Here is an 18,554-nt window from a genome sequence, read left to right on the forward strand (position 1 = left end):
TGTAGATTGTCTATAGACAGCATAAAGGATTTTTATTATTTATAGACTAGTCTATAGGACTTGTCTCTAGAAAGTCTACAGACTTTACATAGAAAAAAGTCTATGGACAGTCTATATACTGTCTAAAGAAATTTTTGGATGCGCGGAGCGTGGCCCGCGTGCCAGAGCGAACCTCAATTTGCAGCGAAACTCGATTTCACGAATTTCTTCACTTTACGAACGGCGGAAAAAAGCAGCTATAGAAAGGCCTCAGATATAACTCGTGTACACGCTGCTGAAAGCGTATAAGAAAATAAACAGAATCTGAATAGAACTTTCTCAAAGTAAGAACATCCCCGCACGACTTTTCTTCTCGTTGCTTTGCATTCACGAGCTGATGCAGAAGGTAGCCGCCAGTATGTGAGCACGCAGTGCCGACACACGCCAGCCTCACAGTTAACCGAGAGTACACGTGGTGCGAAGCTGGGGAGACAATAAACAAGATAACACTGTACCTCCGTTACTGCAGGGTTACTGCAGAGTCTAAAAGTATTAGTCCCTGCCAGCTGCTCATAGGACGATGGGACGTGCATTTCGCGAGCGTAGAACTGAAAATCATTCGGCTAAGCGTGTGCATGATGAGAACGCATTCACATCGATTCATCATCATCATTTATTAACCCTTAAGGGTCCCGTGGGGACATTCCATAACGGGGGGGGGGGGGGGGGATACAAGTGTCCGACGGTCATTCATAAGGAAAGGCAAAAAAAGGAGACAGAAAAAAGAATAAAACTAGAAAGAAAACTAGACAAAGCAAAACAGTAAACGAATAATAAAGTCAACCAAAGACAACCTGAAAAACAAGCAAAATAGTAAATACATTAACATAGTCAATCAAAAACAATGTGAAAAAAAACATACAGAAATACACACCACAGTAATACAACGTGTCCAGTAAAGTGATCGTTTTGTAGCACGTCGCAGCTGATACATGGAAAGTTTTATTTTTCTTGGAAATGGTCGATGAGTAGCTGTCTAAAGTTGGAAGGATTAGTTTCAACGACAATGTTTTCGGGTAAGTTATTCCCAAATTCGATCGCGCAAGGAAGAAACGATTTGTTGAATGCATTGGTGGAGCCGTGCAAGCGCTGTATGCTAAATGAATTATATAAGCGGCGAGATGATCGTACCGGAGTGCGCAGAAGATCTTCTCGAAGTGCTTGTATTCTAAAGGTTGTTAGAATCCGCGGTCAAAAGCTGTAAAATGTCAGTCATTTGTACATCACTGAGCATCAGTCAGCTGTCCAGCTGGTGGAACAGGTACTACATCACTGTCTGCAAAGCAAGACACGCCAGGACGCCTACTTCTCACCAGTTGTCTTCCATTGAAAAATATGGAGCTGAGATCTAGTGTCGTATCTGCTTCGTCTGTATGCGTCTTTTGTCCCTCATGCCCCCTACGAATAGAACAGTTTCCTGGAATGTGGAGACTATAATGCATGCGATAAGCATCGCTGTCGAGAGAACAGAGAGCTAATCGAACGTTTCGTCAGCCGAGATGGATGACTTCACTCCCTAGAGGACAATAGGGGCATCAGGTACGGCAATTGCCCTCCGGATAAGTTATCGCCTTGCCGCAAGTTGCCGAGTGACGCACAGTCCCAAGGTGTCCATCTTCACTGCACCGTCAACGCACACCCCTGAATCCGAAGAGGTTCTATATAAGTGGACACCTGTTGAAATCGGCATGGCGAGTGATGTAACTCCTCAGTATTGAACACCACCTTGAAACTGTGATGACAAGCATGTCGATGATGTTTTCGCCATACCTCACAGATGCCGGCGCCTGCTCCCGGACCGAAAAGGAAGCAAAAAACAACTCAAAGAACGGCTACCACTGCTTAACGCGATATTCAGCGGCATATGTTTGCGGTGGTGAATAAATCGTCTATTCATTAGTATTCGTCTACTTCTCTACTACAGTGCTCCAGACGTCATCTTTATGTTACTCGAGGCGTCACTGTGTTCTGACCCCTGAGCATGGCTCGTTGCCATGGTACATTCCAGTGACGTCATGTGTGGTGTCACTGCATCTGACCAATGAGCGTTGCGTGATGTTACGCCAAAGCCGCAGGTCAGAGAAACCTTCTTTGCTACAGCTGTCGCTGTAGAAGACGGGCAGGTAGGAAATAGATGGACAAGCTCCTCAGACCATTCGCCCTACCACATGCCGGTGAAGGTACTAATGACAGCCGCACTGTACTCCACGGCCGGACATAGCTGGGCCATATAGCCATAGATGACACACTCTCGAAAGTGCCCGCTCCAGGGATCACAGTGTTCTTACGGCTTAGGCAAACTTTGGTAACATGTCTTTGGTCAGCAGGTGAGCGCAGTAGTTTTACGAATTGGAGGAACAGCGCAATGAAAGACGACACAAGAGAAGGACAAAACACCAGCGCTAACAACCAAATGTTTTATTGCTACAGGTCTCAATCGGACCACTATCATCGCCCGTTATAAAGGTGAGACCACAAGGCTCATTTCGGAGGCTTGCCATATCAAAAAGCTAGGTAACACCTGTATCAGCAGCCCATCGATAAATCTACTACCTAAGGAACTTGCGTATCTTAATCAGTGGCGTGCCTTTTTTTTAGTCAAGTTGTGTGGTTACGCGGTATCTTTCTCTCATGCTTATTCTGTGTTTTTACTGGTGCCATTTCATTTATATGCTGCCTCACCTGTAGCAATAAATCATTTGGTTGTTAGTCAGCGCTGGTGTTTTGTCCTTCTCTTGTGTCGTCTTCCCTTGCGCTGTTTTTCCAATTCGTAAAACATGTACCAACCAGCCCGTATTTTCCCTCTTCTGCAGAAGTTTTCAGTTCAGTCATAGTAGGACAGTGACGTCATTTACCCCAGAAGCAACGCCTTCAGTTAGCTATGAATGCAAAGACTCTGAGACTTTATACCCTCCAGCAGGGCAAAGAGGTGGCAGGGGTAAGTGGTTCATTCTCCGGAATAGGCCGCATACAGCTGGTGCACCCACATATCACGACTATATATGGCCAATTTTCGACAATGGGCCACATATAGCTGGACCTTCCGCATCACGTGACTGCTTTTGGCTCAGTATGGACTACATACATATAGTCATCTGAAGACACGCGACTCTGCGGCCCTGACGACCACACAGGCCGCCCACACCCTGTACATGTGCGGCTGCTGGTGAGTGGGCTGCCTGGATTAGTGCACTGCACGGGCTCGGGCCAGCCCGAAAGCCCAGGCCCGGCCCGGCCCGCGGGCTGGGCCGGGCCGGGACATGATTTATTTTGCCGGGCCTGGGCCGGGCCCGGGCCTGAAGTTGCGGGCCCGGGCCGGGCTCGGGCTTAAAGCTGCGGGCCCGAGTCGGGCTTGGGTCCGTACAGAAACGGCTGGTGTCCGACTTTTCATTCGCTATTGCAGAGGGAAGTGCACAACTGCGGCATTGTAGCAGCGACATGGATGAGCATGGGTTATAGTACGCGCCGAGAAAAAAAACTAAGCTTTATTCATTGGCTTATTTATTTCCTTATTTCCACGCCGCGGTGCAGTACGAGTAAAATTCAACCGGCCTTAATTGGTCATTGATCATTCGCCATCCCAAAACATACCTATACACTACGAGAAATGCAATTGGGAAGAACATATCAGTTTAGGACGCTTATAGTCTTTAAGCACATACCGTGAAATACTCAAGCCTTTTAGCTTTTCGTTTCTGCTGAAAGGCGACCAGTTCAGCTATGAGCTCCAGCTGTAAGATCGCGTTCACTAAAAGAAATGTCATCCCACTGCTTGCTAGGCAGCTATAATATATATACTTCGAGGGCGGCAGAATATAACTGATTAAAATCATGGGGGAACGCAAAGTCGACTACTACGAGTGTATGCAGCCCTTTTTATTTAGCTCTCGGTACTTCCGAGTTTATCTTTGCCCACCTACACGAGATCACTCTCCAAAAGACGGGCCTGGCGAGCACTACTCTTCATCACTTCTTTCTGGGTTAAAAAGAACAAACTTTCTGAAAGCCAAACTGCAGTTTCAGAACCTTTGTCGGCCAGTTTCTTATCGGTGTAGTAGCGGTCTACTTGCTCAGAGTGAGCAGTATACCTGAAGCGTTACTGTGAAACGGGCCGGGCCGGGCCCGGGCTGGGCTTCACTCCGGGATTCACGGGCCGGGCCGGGCTCGCTAGAACGATAATTTAGCGGGCCGTGGCCGGGCCCGGGCTTGAAGCCGCGGGCCTGGGCCGGGCTCGGGCTTCAGGTCTCGGGCCCGGGCCGGGCTCGGGCCTCAGATTGAGGCCCGTGCAGTGCTCTAGACTGGATCATACGCGACCATTCTGGAGAGCACGTCCGATATCACGGAGCGGCCTCTTGCGGCTCACCTTGTCTTATCCTTATCGGACCCACAGTTTAGGGCAGAAGAAAATTCTCCCAAACGATATACGACCGCCGTGTATCGCAGGTAAACGGCAAGACCGTTATTTATTCAGGAGATAAGCTTTACAACTTCTCCGCGTGGTTGTACTTATTTACCGTGACGTTAAACACGACTTTATTTCCCCCTCAGATAAATATTTAAACAAGTATTACATACTACTTGCGTAAGTACTACATCCTTGACAACCTTAGTTCGGCCTGAGTAACAATAAACTGCGGTAACCAATATAGAAACATTTTAATACCTTTCGAGGCCTACTTCATGTGGGAAAGTAAGACTATTTCTCAATTAAAAACGAACAATCAAGCTCAGGGTTTTGTTTTGTAGTTCTCTTCATCTTTTTTTCCCGTTTCGCCGATGTACACTTCTTTCATTTTGATGATAAAATGCCTGATCTGCGCGTCACGTAGTAAATGTGTACAGTAAATAATATATTGCCGTTTACTGTGCCCTCATTGTGAGCTAAACAGCCTGCATTTTTTGTTCAGTGTATTAGATGAAACTACTTGCGAGAAGTCATGCATTGCGCTTATAGGTACCAGTGTGCTGGAACTCTTTGGCGAAGGGCCTGTCAGTGGACAGTCAGCCTCCTTTTTCTACGAATGCCTATACATGCGTATGTCTGAATACAGGAATGAACCTATCGCTACTGTCGCAAATTGGCTGCCACCAGCCTAATGGGACGCTGGGTTAAAACTCGTCTAGTTGGTTTGCGCTGAGATTTTGATTTGTAGTCTTACCAATGCGGTACCAGCTCATTTTGTACAGCATGTGGAAGGCATTCATTGGTTCGTGAGCGTTCCACAAGTGTCGCTTTTATAAGCAGTTTATTCTTCAGCAACATTTAAAAAATCACATTAAAACGAGATGAGCCAATGGACAGAGCGAGGCGCTTACTATCAACGGTGTGTTTTGTTCTGAAAGGTTCCAATATACAGGCAAAGAGGGCAAGGAAAACAACAAGAAACAATTGCGCATATTACGATTCGCGATACACGTTGGATATCGTCGTCTTCACCAGCTTTCATCCGTTCGGTGGCGGTGTTTACATACAGGCGGAATTAGCCTTACAGTCCATGGCATGTCGGCAACGGTTCCGCCTGAGTCACCCATTTGAATTATTTTTTCGTATCTATCACTGTCCCGCGAGGCCGCCAGTGTAGTCGAAAAACTTCGAGTGTTTTGTTGCGAAAGCAACACTATACGCGAGTCACCGAGCCATTTCGCGGAGCTGACGAAAGGGCCATACTGCGCATGCGCGAGGAGCAGTGACGTCACACGGCGCACAGTTGGCGCGCCGCCGCCGTCGCTGTGCGGGTGCCTCAGAGGTGCCGCCGCCGCGCTCGCCAGTTGCGCATGCGCAGTAGCGGCGCATAGCTAGCATGCCGGGGCCGCCGCCGCTGCCGCGCGCTCTCCATCGCCTCTCTCTCGCTCTCTCTCTCTCCTCGTTGCTTACGCTGCCCAGAGCTAAACATTTTTTTTATTACTGGCCATCGCTCAGTTCGGGGGGAAGCCCTGAGGATGCACGATGCCAGAAACGTCGTCCAACGGGACATTCACTCTCATCAGATTGCACACGAGTTTCTCACGCTCCTCTCAAAAACGTGTGCACGTTACAAGCAAATGATTCGCATCCACCACTACATATAAACTGACGCAAATAGGAGAGGTAGCGCGGTGAATTTGGTACAATCATATCGACGTAAATGAGAATCTCGTGCGAAACGATACAAAAGAGTATATAGCTCTCTCATGCGACAACACTTCAAGCGCAAATGCAGGACAGGACACGAAGACGAGAACACAAACACAGACGCTACCAGAACGTATACCCGAAGCATGCTGGAAGACGACAGCCCCATAGCGATCAAAACTTGTCTAAACATACGACAGCTCATGGTGCGGCAAAGAGTAAAATAAATATTTAATGTCTATGGAAAATAGGCAAAGAGGCCTTTCGGTTCTTCATATCACGCTGCCCTGTCAAGCTGTCACTCGCTTTCAGAAATTCAACAGGAGCTTCTGAATATCTCACAAGGAAAGGATCATCTAATTGTGATCGCTGCAAATTTTCTGGCAAGAATATAACGACACCTTTCTGTTGAGTTCTTGCTTCAGGTACGATGCACGCAAAGAGAATTCTGGCTTATGCGTATTAGCTGTGAAAAACATTTATAGGCTGTTTGTTTTCTTTTCTCGGTACTACGAACAAGCTAGCTTACTTGAAGCTGTTTGCAAAGTATTTTAGGTCATGATTTTGCTTTTACAAAACGCACTTTGCTCACTCTGCTAAATACCGCTTGCACAACACATTTCGCTTTTGACAGAAATGAACTGTGGCTAAAAACGGCAAAAACGCCCTCCTTTTCAGAAGGTATGGTATGCGTGTTATGCTCCTGTCAAAAGTAATATATACCTTTCTGTCAAAAGCAAACTGTGCAGTCTAGAACCCTAGAAAGTTTTTGTCAGACCTATGACGCATAAGGCTGAATGTACTTTGCGTATGATCGTATCTGAAGTCGGAACTTCGCAATATTAAAGGTGCACTGAAGAGGAATCTGAACTCGCCTTTTTGCCGCGGTAACTGTATCTACACGCTGCCAACATTCTTAGAAACTGCGATTTATTGTCCTGTGCGGCCGATTTCTCTAATTTAAATCGGATTAACGCGTGACTCCCGCTTTTTTTTTTTAATTCCCCGCAGACGGCGGGAAGAGTCGACCAACGCATGAAGTGCCTTTCAGGCAGTCGCGTGGCGGCTTTGCTTTCGCTTTTATTTTGTTTTTTGGGTTTCCTTGAATAAATATATCTTGTGAAAGACTACATAGCTGCAAATTAGGCCCACGGAAATAAAAATACCCGTCGACTCTTTGCTTTCATCGATCACTACGTATCACTCCGCCGATGGCAGAGCGGCAAGCCGCCACGGGTCTGGCTTAAAGGTTGGTCGACTCCTCCCACCGTGCGCGGGGAATTCAAAAAACAGGCGGGAGCCGGGACGTTTAATCGGAATTAAATTAGGGAAATCGGCCGCGCAGGGCGATAACTCGAAGTTTCTAAGAACGCTAGGAACGTGTAGGTCAAGTTCCGGCAGGACAAAAACGAGTTCAGATTTCTCTTCAGTGCACCTTTAGGGCCATTGCTGAATGCTTACACCTGAATTTGAAGCGATTAGAATTGGATGATCCCTTTCTTGTAAACGATTCAGATGTCGTTGGATTCCTGAAGGCGAATGACAGGAAGGCAGCTGTACACATTTTCCGTAACATTAAAGATTTATATCACTCTTTCCCCATGATGAGCTGTTATGCGTGCGGACAAGCGTTGATCGTCACGGTGCCGTCGCCTTTCAGAACGCATCGGGTATAAATTATAAATAATATGGGTTCTTGCATTCATGTCCCATCCTACGTTGCGCTAAAAGTGTCGATCGTTGCTTAACCAGGTCGCCCAAACCATCGCGCTTATGAAATATATATCGGAACCGTTCCGTATATAACATAACGTTGATATTCCGTGCGTTGTCCTGTCCGCATGCCCCGTTTATTTATTTATTTATTTTTTGCGCTGCTTTATGCTCTCGAATAAATGTGCACTAACGAGCCCAAGTAGGAGAGCACCACGAATCATGCGGTCTTACGTCTATTGACAAATCTCCGGTATTAATTGCGCCTTAATGAACGTCTGGCCCTCCGACACCCGCCGCGACTGGAATAAACTAATCAATTCATTCATGAAGAGCCTTTGGGCTAATGAACTAATGAATCGGAACTAATAGAACAAATGAAGAGCATTTGGACGTCAAATACAGTTCAGGGCAGCGCTAACCTGATGTTTAGAAACGCAGTGCTTCATTTGTTGTTACCGAAGACGCGCACTGATTGAGATAATGGTATTACTATTTATGGCGGAATAGTATTACTAGAGCACATGACGGTAATGCCCGGGGATCTATCAAAGACTTGCCGTCAGGGAAGTGCCCATTGCAAACACTCGAACCCAAATCGCCGGTCGCCACTCAGTTTCGTCAGCACCACGCGATAAAAATGCGGCAGTAAACATCCATATAATGCCCACAAGCATAGAGGAACCAGACATGTCCACGGATACTCCTACGAAAGATGCTCCGTATCCAGCGGTGTCGCACGTGTTAGAAACGCCGCAGTAATGGAAAGCTGAAAAAAATTCTCTCTTGTGGGCAATTCTTGTGAACGTTTGCACGGTTAATGACGCAGCAATTTGTGCAACACAAATCAAGGATTCGGCTACACACATTCTGCCTAAGAAAACACATTTAGCCAAAAGTTTTCAAGCCTACGGTTAGAACAACGTATTGGTGCAGGCGAATACTAAAGGCCAAGCTCCGAGTCCCCAAAACGATCGCCCCTCAGTAGCGATTTTGGCAGATAACTCACTCTCGGTTTTTCGCCCTGAAAACAGTAACAATAAAGAAAAACTGCTCGTATTTTAGAACACGTTTGTCTCGGTACGTCTGGAAGTTGCGCGCCCTTGAGTTACTTTAATTTTAAACTATAATTTATTCCCACCGCTATAGATTAAATGATCAGGCCTTGAGATCAAAATGTGCACCACTTCTCGTCATGCATCGCCTTTATGAGTACAAACGCATTTCCTCAATCACGCTGTTTTATTGCTGCAACTATTCCACGTGATAATTTATTGGGTTCTGAGTTCTTGCAGTTTTTTTTTTTTCAACACAATTTGAGGATGTTCTTTGGAGTTTTTCTTCCTATTTTCTTTATTTATAGACTATCGGGGTTTTCAATTTGCATTGCACACGATTCGGAGATTTACGGGTTTTATTTATTTCGTTACGAGCTTAATTGAAATAGATACAATTATACGAGCATTGCGTCATCAACTGCAGCGTCGGCTCCTGCATGTTCCGAGCACTGAGCTCTAGAAAAGCCCTGTCGACGTCTTGTATCGGTTACCGAAAAACCTAGCGTACCCAAAGCGAAATTTGAAAGGAAGGACCCGCTCGGGACATGCATATACGCCCAAACTATACCGGTTCCCATCGCATGCTTGATCTTGATATTACATCATTTCATGCCCAATACAGGTAACCTCTTAATTTTCTTGCACTAAACGAGCAAACAGTTGCTGGAAAGCCTCGAATTTCCAATCTTCAAAATGTGGCCAATCTCCAACGTTCTTCTTCCACTGTTCGAACCCCGATCTTCGGGCCTTCGCCGCATAGATTTCCACATTATGTCTGTCACACACGGACAAGTCCGCGTCAAAATCTATCCAAAGGTCAGAAAACAACCTCTGTTACGTTCAGGCGAGACTGCCAGCAGAATCGAATTTTTTTAAACAACTTCGAATTGTTAAAAGATTTTCCTCGGTTTGGAAAGAGTATTTTCCAGAGTTTTTCGGACTGATCCTAGAACAATAACTCCTAATTAAAAATGTATAGATATTAGTTGTTGTCAACTCAATTCTCTTTTCCTTTTAAAAATGCTATACGGCTTAATCATGTTGGTTGGTTTGGTTTATGGGGTTTAACGTCCCAAAGCGACTAAGGCTATGAGAGACGCCGTAGTGGAGGGCTCCAGAAATTTCGACCACCTGGGGTTCTTTAACGTGGCACTGACATCGCACTGTACACGGGCCTCTAGAATTTCCCCTCCAAAGAAATTCGACCACCGAGGCCGGGATCGAACCCGCGACTTTCGGGCCAGCAGCCGAGCACCATAACCACTGAGCCACCGCGGCGGCTAGCTTAACCGTCCCTATTTCTTTTCACCGCAAAATTGCTCTTGCGACGCAAAAAACTAAAATAAAATAAAATAAACTAAGGCGACTATACTTAAGAAGCTATGAATTTCAGCGCCAGCCTGCCGCTTAACCCCGCCTCACTATGACGTCACCAATGAAAAAGGGCTGTCATACCCAACAATTCCGGACAAAAGCATTAGAACGGGAAAGAGTTTATGAACGAAATTTGTTCATATATTGTAAGATTTCGCTATAACAATCAATATATCCGCAGATGTCCCGTCAACAGGCTTGCATTACTTTGCTATTAACGTTCTCGCGATCGTCAAAAGCGTTCCCCATTGGTTTCCTATGGCAGCCTTAATTGTTCCATGCGATCGATGGAAGAACTTTAAAAGAAAAATATTGCTACACACCGGAAGAGTGAACCATCACCTTCAATATTTCCGTAACAGTACAATTTTCCAATATTCAAAATCTTTTATGCAAGAATATTGGACATGAAGAGCGCAGCAACAACTGAAATTCTCATACTATATTTCTTATTTTATTTTATTTTATTTTACCCTCGGGGCCTTGCAGGCATTGCAGAGGGGAGTGGGCAGAAAATATAGAGCGACCAATGAACAAAAAGGAAACGGGTACACAAAAAAAAAATAATCCTGTGCATACAATGCGAGCTAAGACAAAAAATACATTACTGCAGAACAAAATTCGATAGAGTTTATACAACCCCAGCCAAAGCTTTCAGAAAGTTATGTCAGTGATACAATTTCATCAGGATAGTATATCATATACTAATATGTAACAGATAGAAAGCGCAAAGCAGAACGGGTTGGCGTCCGTTGGGAGTGGTGTCATCGGGGTTTGCTTGTATCTTGCCTCCGGTAGTTTATATTTAGTAGGCGCGCACTTTGTCATCCTGATGCCATTGTCTAGTCTTGCACGTGCGAGTTTGCACGTCACTATCCTCTCTCCCTCGTCGCTTCCATTCCACTTCACGGGTGCTCGAATCCGGATCTTCGCATAGATGTCGCTTGCACTTTTAGGGGACGTTCGCGAAGTTCTTCAGAATACCACAGCAGGCTACTTCGGAACTCTCAACAGCCACTTAAACGCGCGCCATGATCCTGTGACGTCACACTAAAGCGGACTCCAGATGTCGCGAACTCCTCTTATACTGCTGGAGCTGGTTACCACGTATACGTTTTCTTTTATTACGCAAACTCGCTCTTTGGTATAAAGTAAAAGGTACAAACTGATCATGTTGTGAAAGGTAACAGGTGGTTTGTGAACGGCTGAAAAATTTGCAGCAATGCATCCTGCCATGCGCTCTGCAACCCCTACTGCGCCGATATATCATGGCCGATGTTCATTTGTTATATGGACGGAGGTTTCGGAGAACAGTCGCTTCATCGCTGTCGCCGCCGACTTTTTGGAACGGAACAATGGGTCCCAGAACATTTTCCGCGTTAGATATACTTCTTCCCTACATCGCTGAAGTATACGGAAATGTCAACAAAGCGTACCATGCTGTTATGGTCCATGCTCAAACGCATCCCATCAGAACTGTCTGTAGGTCTTAGCCTTTTGTCATCTCTCGTGCCTACTGTGTTCATGCAGAGGTCGTGCTTCACAAACAAAGAGAAGCAAAAGATGAAAAAAAAGCATGCGCTCAGTCGTATAGTGCAAGTTAGGTGCCGAGTGTGCGGAAAGATCGATGTAGCCACGTTCGCTAAAGGGCAGCTCTGGGGTTTTTGAGCTTACCATACTCTAAGGAAACTAAAGCTGTTGATTTTTGTTGCGAAAGCAAAACTACGCGAGTGGCCTAGCCATTTCGGCGCAGCGGACGAAAGGCCATACTGCGCATGCGCGAGGAGCAGTGACGTCACACGGCGCACAGCTGGCGCGCCGCCACCGTCGCTGCGCGGGTGACTCTGAGGTGCCGCCGCCGCGCTCGCCAGTTCCGCATGCGCAGTAGCTGCGCATAGCTAGCGTGCCGGGGCCGCCGCCGCTGCCGCGCGCTCTCCATCGCCTCTCTCTCTCTCCTCGTTGCTTTCGCAATCCTCCAGGTTTAACCAGAGCTAAGCCACTGACAATTTTTTTCTCTCGTTCTTGGTTACAACCGCCAAGATTGGTAGCCGTGCGACATTTTATTCCGGCGCAAACAGATTTTAAAGTTGGTCGTTCGCGTGGCATAAGTTCGGATGATTTCTACGGGCAAGAATGTTTTTTTTTTCGACTTGACGACCCGATGTCAGCGTCATTTTATCTGTACGTTTGGTTTGTTTATGGGGTTTAACGTCCCAAAGCGACTCAGGCTATGAGGGACGCCGTAGTGAAGGGCTCCGGAATTCTCGACCACCCGGGGTTGTTTAACGTGCACTTACATCGCACAGTACACGGGCCTCTAGAATTTCGCCTCCAACGAAATTCGACCTCCGCGGCCGGGATCGAACCCGCGTCTTTCGGGTCAGCAGCCGAGCACCATAACAACTGAGCCACCACGGCGGCTTTCCGTACGTTTACACACTCTCGCTTCTGTGACGAAATTTTGAGACTTTCATTTGGTCGACTAGGTATGTTCTGAAAGGACTCATCACAATGGCAGTCGATACTTCAGCTTGTGAAAGCACGTATACAGCCGGCCAAAACTTTATCTGGCGCGCGCGACGGCCGCTTTTTCTGCGCTCCTGTGCTTTGCGACGAAGCAAACTTGCGTCAAGCTCAATATTAAGCAGGGGCTTAGTGAGCATGTGCTTAGATTTGATATTTTCGCAACTTTGCTCCATCATAAGCTGCAGGAGCGCAGAAAACGCAGTCTTCACGCACGCCAGCTTCAGATCTGGCCGGCTGTACGAGTGTTTTAGTAGCGTTAATGACGTCATAACTGTGTCAGATGAAGAGTCGTCCCTCACCACGGACTGAGTTTCGATTTCTTTTCGCTATTCTAAAGTCGCTGTATTTTGAAAAACGGTTTGTTCTGACGGAAAAGGGGAACCTTAGGGAATTTGATGTAACCATCAACACGAAATGTTCGAAAAATGCCCGGAGTTGCCCTTTAATGTAGGTAGAAAGAAAGAAAGAGAGAGAGAGAGAGAAAGAGAGAAAGAAAGAAAGAAAGAAAGAAAGAAGGAAAGAAAGGAAGAAAGAAAGAAAGAAAGAAAGAAAGAAAGAAAGAAAGAAAGAAAGAAAGAAAGAAAGAAAGAAAGAAAGAAAGAAGAGGAAGAGGGGGGAGGTGTTGGCGACAGGTTACTCTAGATCAGGGGTTCTCAAACTTTTTTGCTTGGAGGAACCCCAAAAGCCTTCAATAAGTTCCAGGGAACCCCCCCCCCCCGCCCCCCCCCTTCCCCCCTGCTTTCACTTACCAGCAATGTTGTCGAGTGCATTTTTGCAGAGAGAGAGTTGCAAAAGTTAAATGTTTATTGGACAGATTAACACAAATACTAATGTGATGGGTGGTGCGGCTTCCCTTTTAAGAGCAAGTCAAAGCGTGGCTCAGTAGCACTCAGAGCCAGTCTCAGATCAGCTGCCGGGTCAGGGCCGGTGAGGGTTCTAGCGGAACACAAGAAGACAGCCCGCGGATCCCCTGTGTTCCGCGGAACACAGTTTGAGAACCCCTGCTCTAGATTAACGTTCTGGGTCACTATAACAAAAAAAAAAGATATTCCCCAACATACCAGAAGCAGGCCATCCATGCCCATAGTGTGTATATATACATAATGGTATGCACTGTAAGCTTCAAATGAATTGCGAACAAGACAACTGCAAAGGAGACCGCTAAAAGACAATATGTTAGCTGATGGAGACCGAATGCCAGCCCTCTTGATTTACACTTCGATGGTGTAAAGTCCGCTGCCTCGAAGTGTTAATGCACTCCGTCTGTGTACCTGTCCAGCAACCGATATTTTGTTTTGTTTTTTTATTTCGGGGTTTCAGTTATGCTGTTCGCGTTTCATTTGACGCTGATGAAACCCAGTGTCTTGCATGGCGTGCACGCATCCACAATATGCTGCACTGTTCTATATGCCATTTAAAAGTGTGCATAAAGGGCAGCATGCAGAATATATATATATAGGTTGCGAAAGCGTGAAGTACTAGACTGCTTATAAGAATATATAGCGAAGTATACGCTTCGTTAAAGGAAACATATTTATTCAACTCGACGTTTCGATCGGAAGACCGATCTTCTTCAGGAGTGAAGAAGATCGGTCTTCCGATCGAAACGTCGAGTTGAATAAATATGTTTCCTTTAACGAAGCGTATACTTCGCTATATATATATATATATATATATATATATATATATATATATATATATATATATATATATATATATATATATATATATATATTATATAATCACCTAAATACTATACCCTACTATACGATGTTCTATTCTACACTATTCCACGTACTATATACTATTCTACTCTCTGTATAAAGTGTTATAGAGAATATTATGAATGTTCACGTCTCGCTTACGTGGAATAGGCTCTCCTAATCTGCACATATAGAGCAGCACACCGTACCCTATTCAGCAATATTCATACTATTCTAAGCTGCGTACAGAATATAGATTATCACGTATACGCTTGCCTAAATACTATAAACTGTGCATAAACAATAGCATACTCACAGGTTAGCATCGCAGGTTTCGACTTGGGTCCCCGAGAGAAGATGGTCTATACTACGTGGCTCTCTTAACGCAGGCTGCCGAGTCCTTCAGCGAATACGTGCCTAAAGTCTTCCTCCCACACTTGCTTTCTTCCCGTGCTATCACGCAGTCCACAGGACACAGCAATTTTCACGCCGACGTGGTCATGCACGCATCAGCCAGAAGCAGACCTTTGAGATGACACGTTAGCGGATGCAGGCAGTTGTTCGGTGAGCTTCACAACCCACCGTCGACGAGGATCACCGAAAGCTGACGTCCGATCGCTTAACGCCTCGCATTTTCGCAACGCGCACGATAGGTGCACTTTTAGTTTCTGCTCGTAACAGCTGTCTAATTGAAACCGGACGTCAAAGCACCGGCCGTCAAGCCGTGCGCTTGCTAGCTCGGCTGTTCCAGCCGGGGACCTCCCACCGAAGGTCGATAGTACAGCGCCGAGCGTCGAAGATAAGGCTACCGATAAGGTGCGGGCCTCTAAATGCAGGCTTCTCGCCTTTTTTTTTGTTTGTAAGTCTTTTTTTTTTGCCCGCCACGGATTCAGACTCCGCTTATCGGGCCAGGTGCAGCGGGATCAGAGGTGTTCAATGTTTAGACAGGCCATTGTCGTCGAAGCGTGTGTATGGTGGCGTCAGCTGTAGACGCTTGTAGGAAGTGAACGGTGTATCCTCTTGTTCACTAACTGTTGTTCCCAGACGGTGACTTAGATTAGCGAAACTAACGCCTTCGCAAAATCCAGGTAACAACGGTGGTTAAGCTCTTGCTGCAGAAGCGGCCCACAGGTTCAATATCCGTTGTTTACGAATGCTGGTTTCCAATGCAATAAGGAGGTTTATGCATGGACCACACTTGAAGACTTGCTGCTCAGCGCTGCTACGTCGGATTTGCTGTGTCTTCAAGCGGAGGAACTCTCAACCGTGGTGAACCTCGAGACTAACGTGTAATTCGACGTTAGCTGTACGCACACTCTGTCCGGAAAGCGGTAGGTCCGAGTGGTTTCAAACCCCCGTGGAGTCAAAGTTTATCGCTTTAGAAAGAACAAGACTGTTCATACCGTGCTACCCTTTTTCGGCTTCCGGGGTGGAACGATCGAACGACAGTCCTTTGACGTGAACACGCACATGTTTCGACGGGAACCAATGGCGAGGCAGTCTGCCGGAACCTATACAAATCTTTGATCCAGAATTGAGGAACAAGTGTTTTCAGCGCCCCCAAGGACGATGGAACGAGATCGCGACAATCTCTACCTGTGAAAAGTCGCCAGTGAGGTCTACTATCAGAGAATGGAGTCTCACATATAACAGTGGGGCGTCAAGGATCGGAAAAGTAATGAAAAGAGAATAAGAAAGCTCTAAGGGAACAGTTATGAGAGCTGACGATAGCGAAATAAGATATAAGCAATACTAACAAGTGTGCTTGGAAATCAACGCGAAACGCCTGCACTTTCGGGAGCGCACGAACTTTTCCTGATACTTGATTTGTTCACGTGAGCACTACCTAACCCGATAAGAGCCCAACAGAACCGAAGAAGCGACAGTGTTGAACTGGAACGTCGTTTTAATTCAGAAGTCCGGGCATGAGACTCAGCTTAGCCGGAAACATAAGACGAGTGCCTAGAATCACACTCCCATCAATTCAGAGAGAGTCCGGCTAAAACGTGCACGACACTATGGTTTTATGAATTAATTTATGGACCGGTCCTCTAATAGGGCACGACGACAAATTTTAGGCACGCCCTAATGCGAACGACTCAGATTCATTCTGGAAGGCCCGAACACTGTATCTACTTCGAATATCGGAGCTGCTGCGAGATTACCTGATAACTTATCGCCAGATACAAAAGTCCTTGTTGAAACAGCTATTCGAAACAACGCTTCTGTGCGAGTTTTAAGCGTGCCACCAAGCTGAAAAAAAAAATGGTTTATAGTTTCTGCGGTTGTCTTCCCACGTGCAGATAAGCCTTTCTGGAAAGTGTACCTGATCGGGGTAATTGCTCGGCTCTCTGCTAATTGAGAACAGTTATTTATTTCTTGACCTAACAACGTAGACAATTGGAAGGGTCCAACAAAGACACCGACGTACAGCTTATGAACAAGAAAAGCTGAATAAGAGGCAGATGGAAAGTGAGAAGCGAGCAAACAAAAAGCACAAAAGACCGGCAGAGTTGAACTCACGCAAACAGCTCAGTGTTTTCTACTGAAAACATACAGCGCCTAAAAAAGAGTGAAAACTTCTCTCGACGGCCGAAATTCGTTGCCGAGTTTTCACTGCTTCAATTCAGATGCTTGACAACATCCAGCGCGAACACTTAGGGCATGAGTTGTGCGGTGATAGGCATTTATATCCCCTGACAGAATGGAACAGGCTAATCACTGCTAAAAAAAAGTAAATGTCGAACTTCTGCCAACCTACCCAAACTCTCAAACCTGCCCCAACTATCAAAGTAGTGATCTTCAGGTCGAGAGAAGAAGGCAAAAAGGTTGGTAGAGCCTTTCCAACAGAACGTCTGGGCGACCCGCTTTCAGGGAACAATGGACTGTACTCTGGCGTCAGTAGATCAGGAAATGTCACCGCGCCCCTGGTGTAATCCGAAACTCTTGCGAACACGAAGTGCAAGAACATTTAGGCTTTGGCAATACCTCCGGTGCCCATGCGCACGAAATCACTCCTTCTTATCGCTCCGTAACTACTATTTACTCAGCGAACAAAAGTTGTCTGAGAGAGGACGCAAAAACCGTGAGACAGCATAAAAGCGTCTGCTCTTGTCCTTTCTACCTTGTGGCTTGAACAAAGTCATACTTAACAAATATACCTGTCGTAAAAGACGGGGCAGCAATAGCGGTGCAAATACTTGCTCATATAAACACGACCAGTCGTCCGTACATATCTCTCAAGAGAGCCAATGACTATAAACATTCAATGCAACTAATTCGCCGTACTTCTTTCATGTGCTAGGCTACCTTACACCGTTTAGCCTCGACTTACGAGAAATACAAGGTTATAAAGGGGTACGTAAAACGGAGTTTTTTTTTCTCATCGTCCAAACATGACAAGACGGTATGCCCCCTTCGATCAAGCAAAATGAACTATAACCTAACTATAAACGCTAACTATAACTTAATCACTAACTATAAACGCACAGTGCCTATTCAGTGCAACTTTGACCTTAATCCAAGCGCGCAGTGATCTCACTGGTCAATGCCTAACACGTATAATGATGAAGAGCCGGAATGATGAATGATGAAGAACTGACAGAAGCTTTGTTCCTGCAGTTGTAAGTCTGCGAAGAACAACGTATCGAAAAGGCTGAAGAGGAGACTTAGGAAAAGCTTCTCAAGAATGCGTACCTTTCTCAGCTTCAACTGCGTTTCAGGGGGTTGACTTTCCGGAGCCCGCCGTTACGCACAGTACAACCATAAACTGTTCCCAGAAGCACCAGGCAATACTACGTCACCTTCTGTGACGTAGACTCACTCGAATTACCGGCCAACACAACACAAGCTACGTCAACCACGTTCGCGCTTGTCAAAACACGTGGCGGGAAAGCACTCGCATAAGCTCTTCAAGACTGGGGGAGGAGTCTCTATGGTTGAAAGAGCCCTCACAATCCACAAACACTTCAAGGCCTGTAGACGTCAATCTACAATTCGTGTGTTCACGAATTTACGCTTCTCGGATTT

The 18,554-nt window shown here is 46.1% G+C and overlaps 1 protein-coding gene across 1 annotated transcript in view; it reads right to left on the bottom strand.

Annotated features, from left to right (window-relative positions):
• Nucleotides 1-18,228, bottom strand: part of LOC149347942 (acetylgalactosaminyl-O-glycosyl-glycoprotein beta-1,3-N-acetylglucosaminyltransferase-like) — a 30,184-nt gene extending 11,956 nt beyond the window's left edge. Inside the window, exon 1 of the mRNA XM_089586047.1 lies at nt 14,842-18,228. Coding sequence (XP_089442173.1) covers nt 14,842-14,851 — 10 coding nt within the window. The 5' untranslated portion in view covers nt 14,852-18,228. The remainder of the gene's footprint in view (nt 1-14,841) is intronic.
• Nucleotides 18,229-18,554: the final 326 nt, after the last annotated feature.

Source organism: Amblyomma mixtum, chromosome 4, assembly GCF_055824585.1.
Source record: "Amblyomma mixtum isolate Tamu chromosome 4, ASM5582458v1, whole genome shotgun sequence".
In the NCBI taxonomy this organism is placed as follows: domain Eukaryota; kingdom Metazoa; phylum Arthropoda; class Arachnida; order Ixodida; family Ixodidae; genus Amblyomma; species Amblyomma mixtum.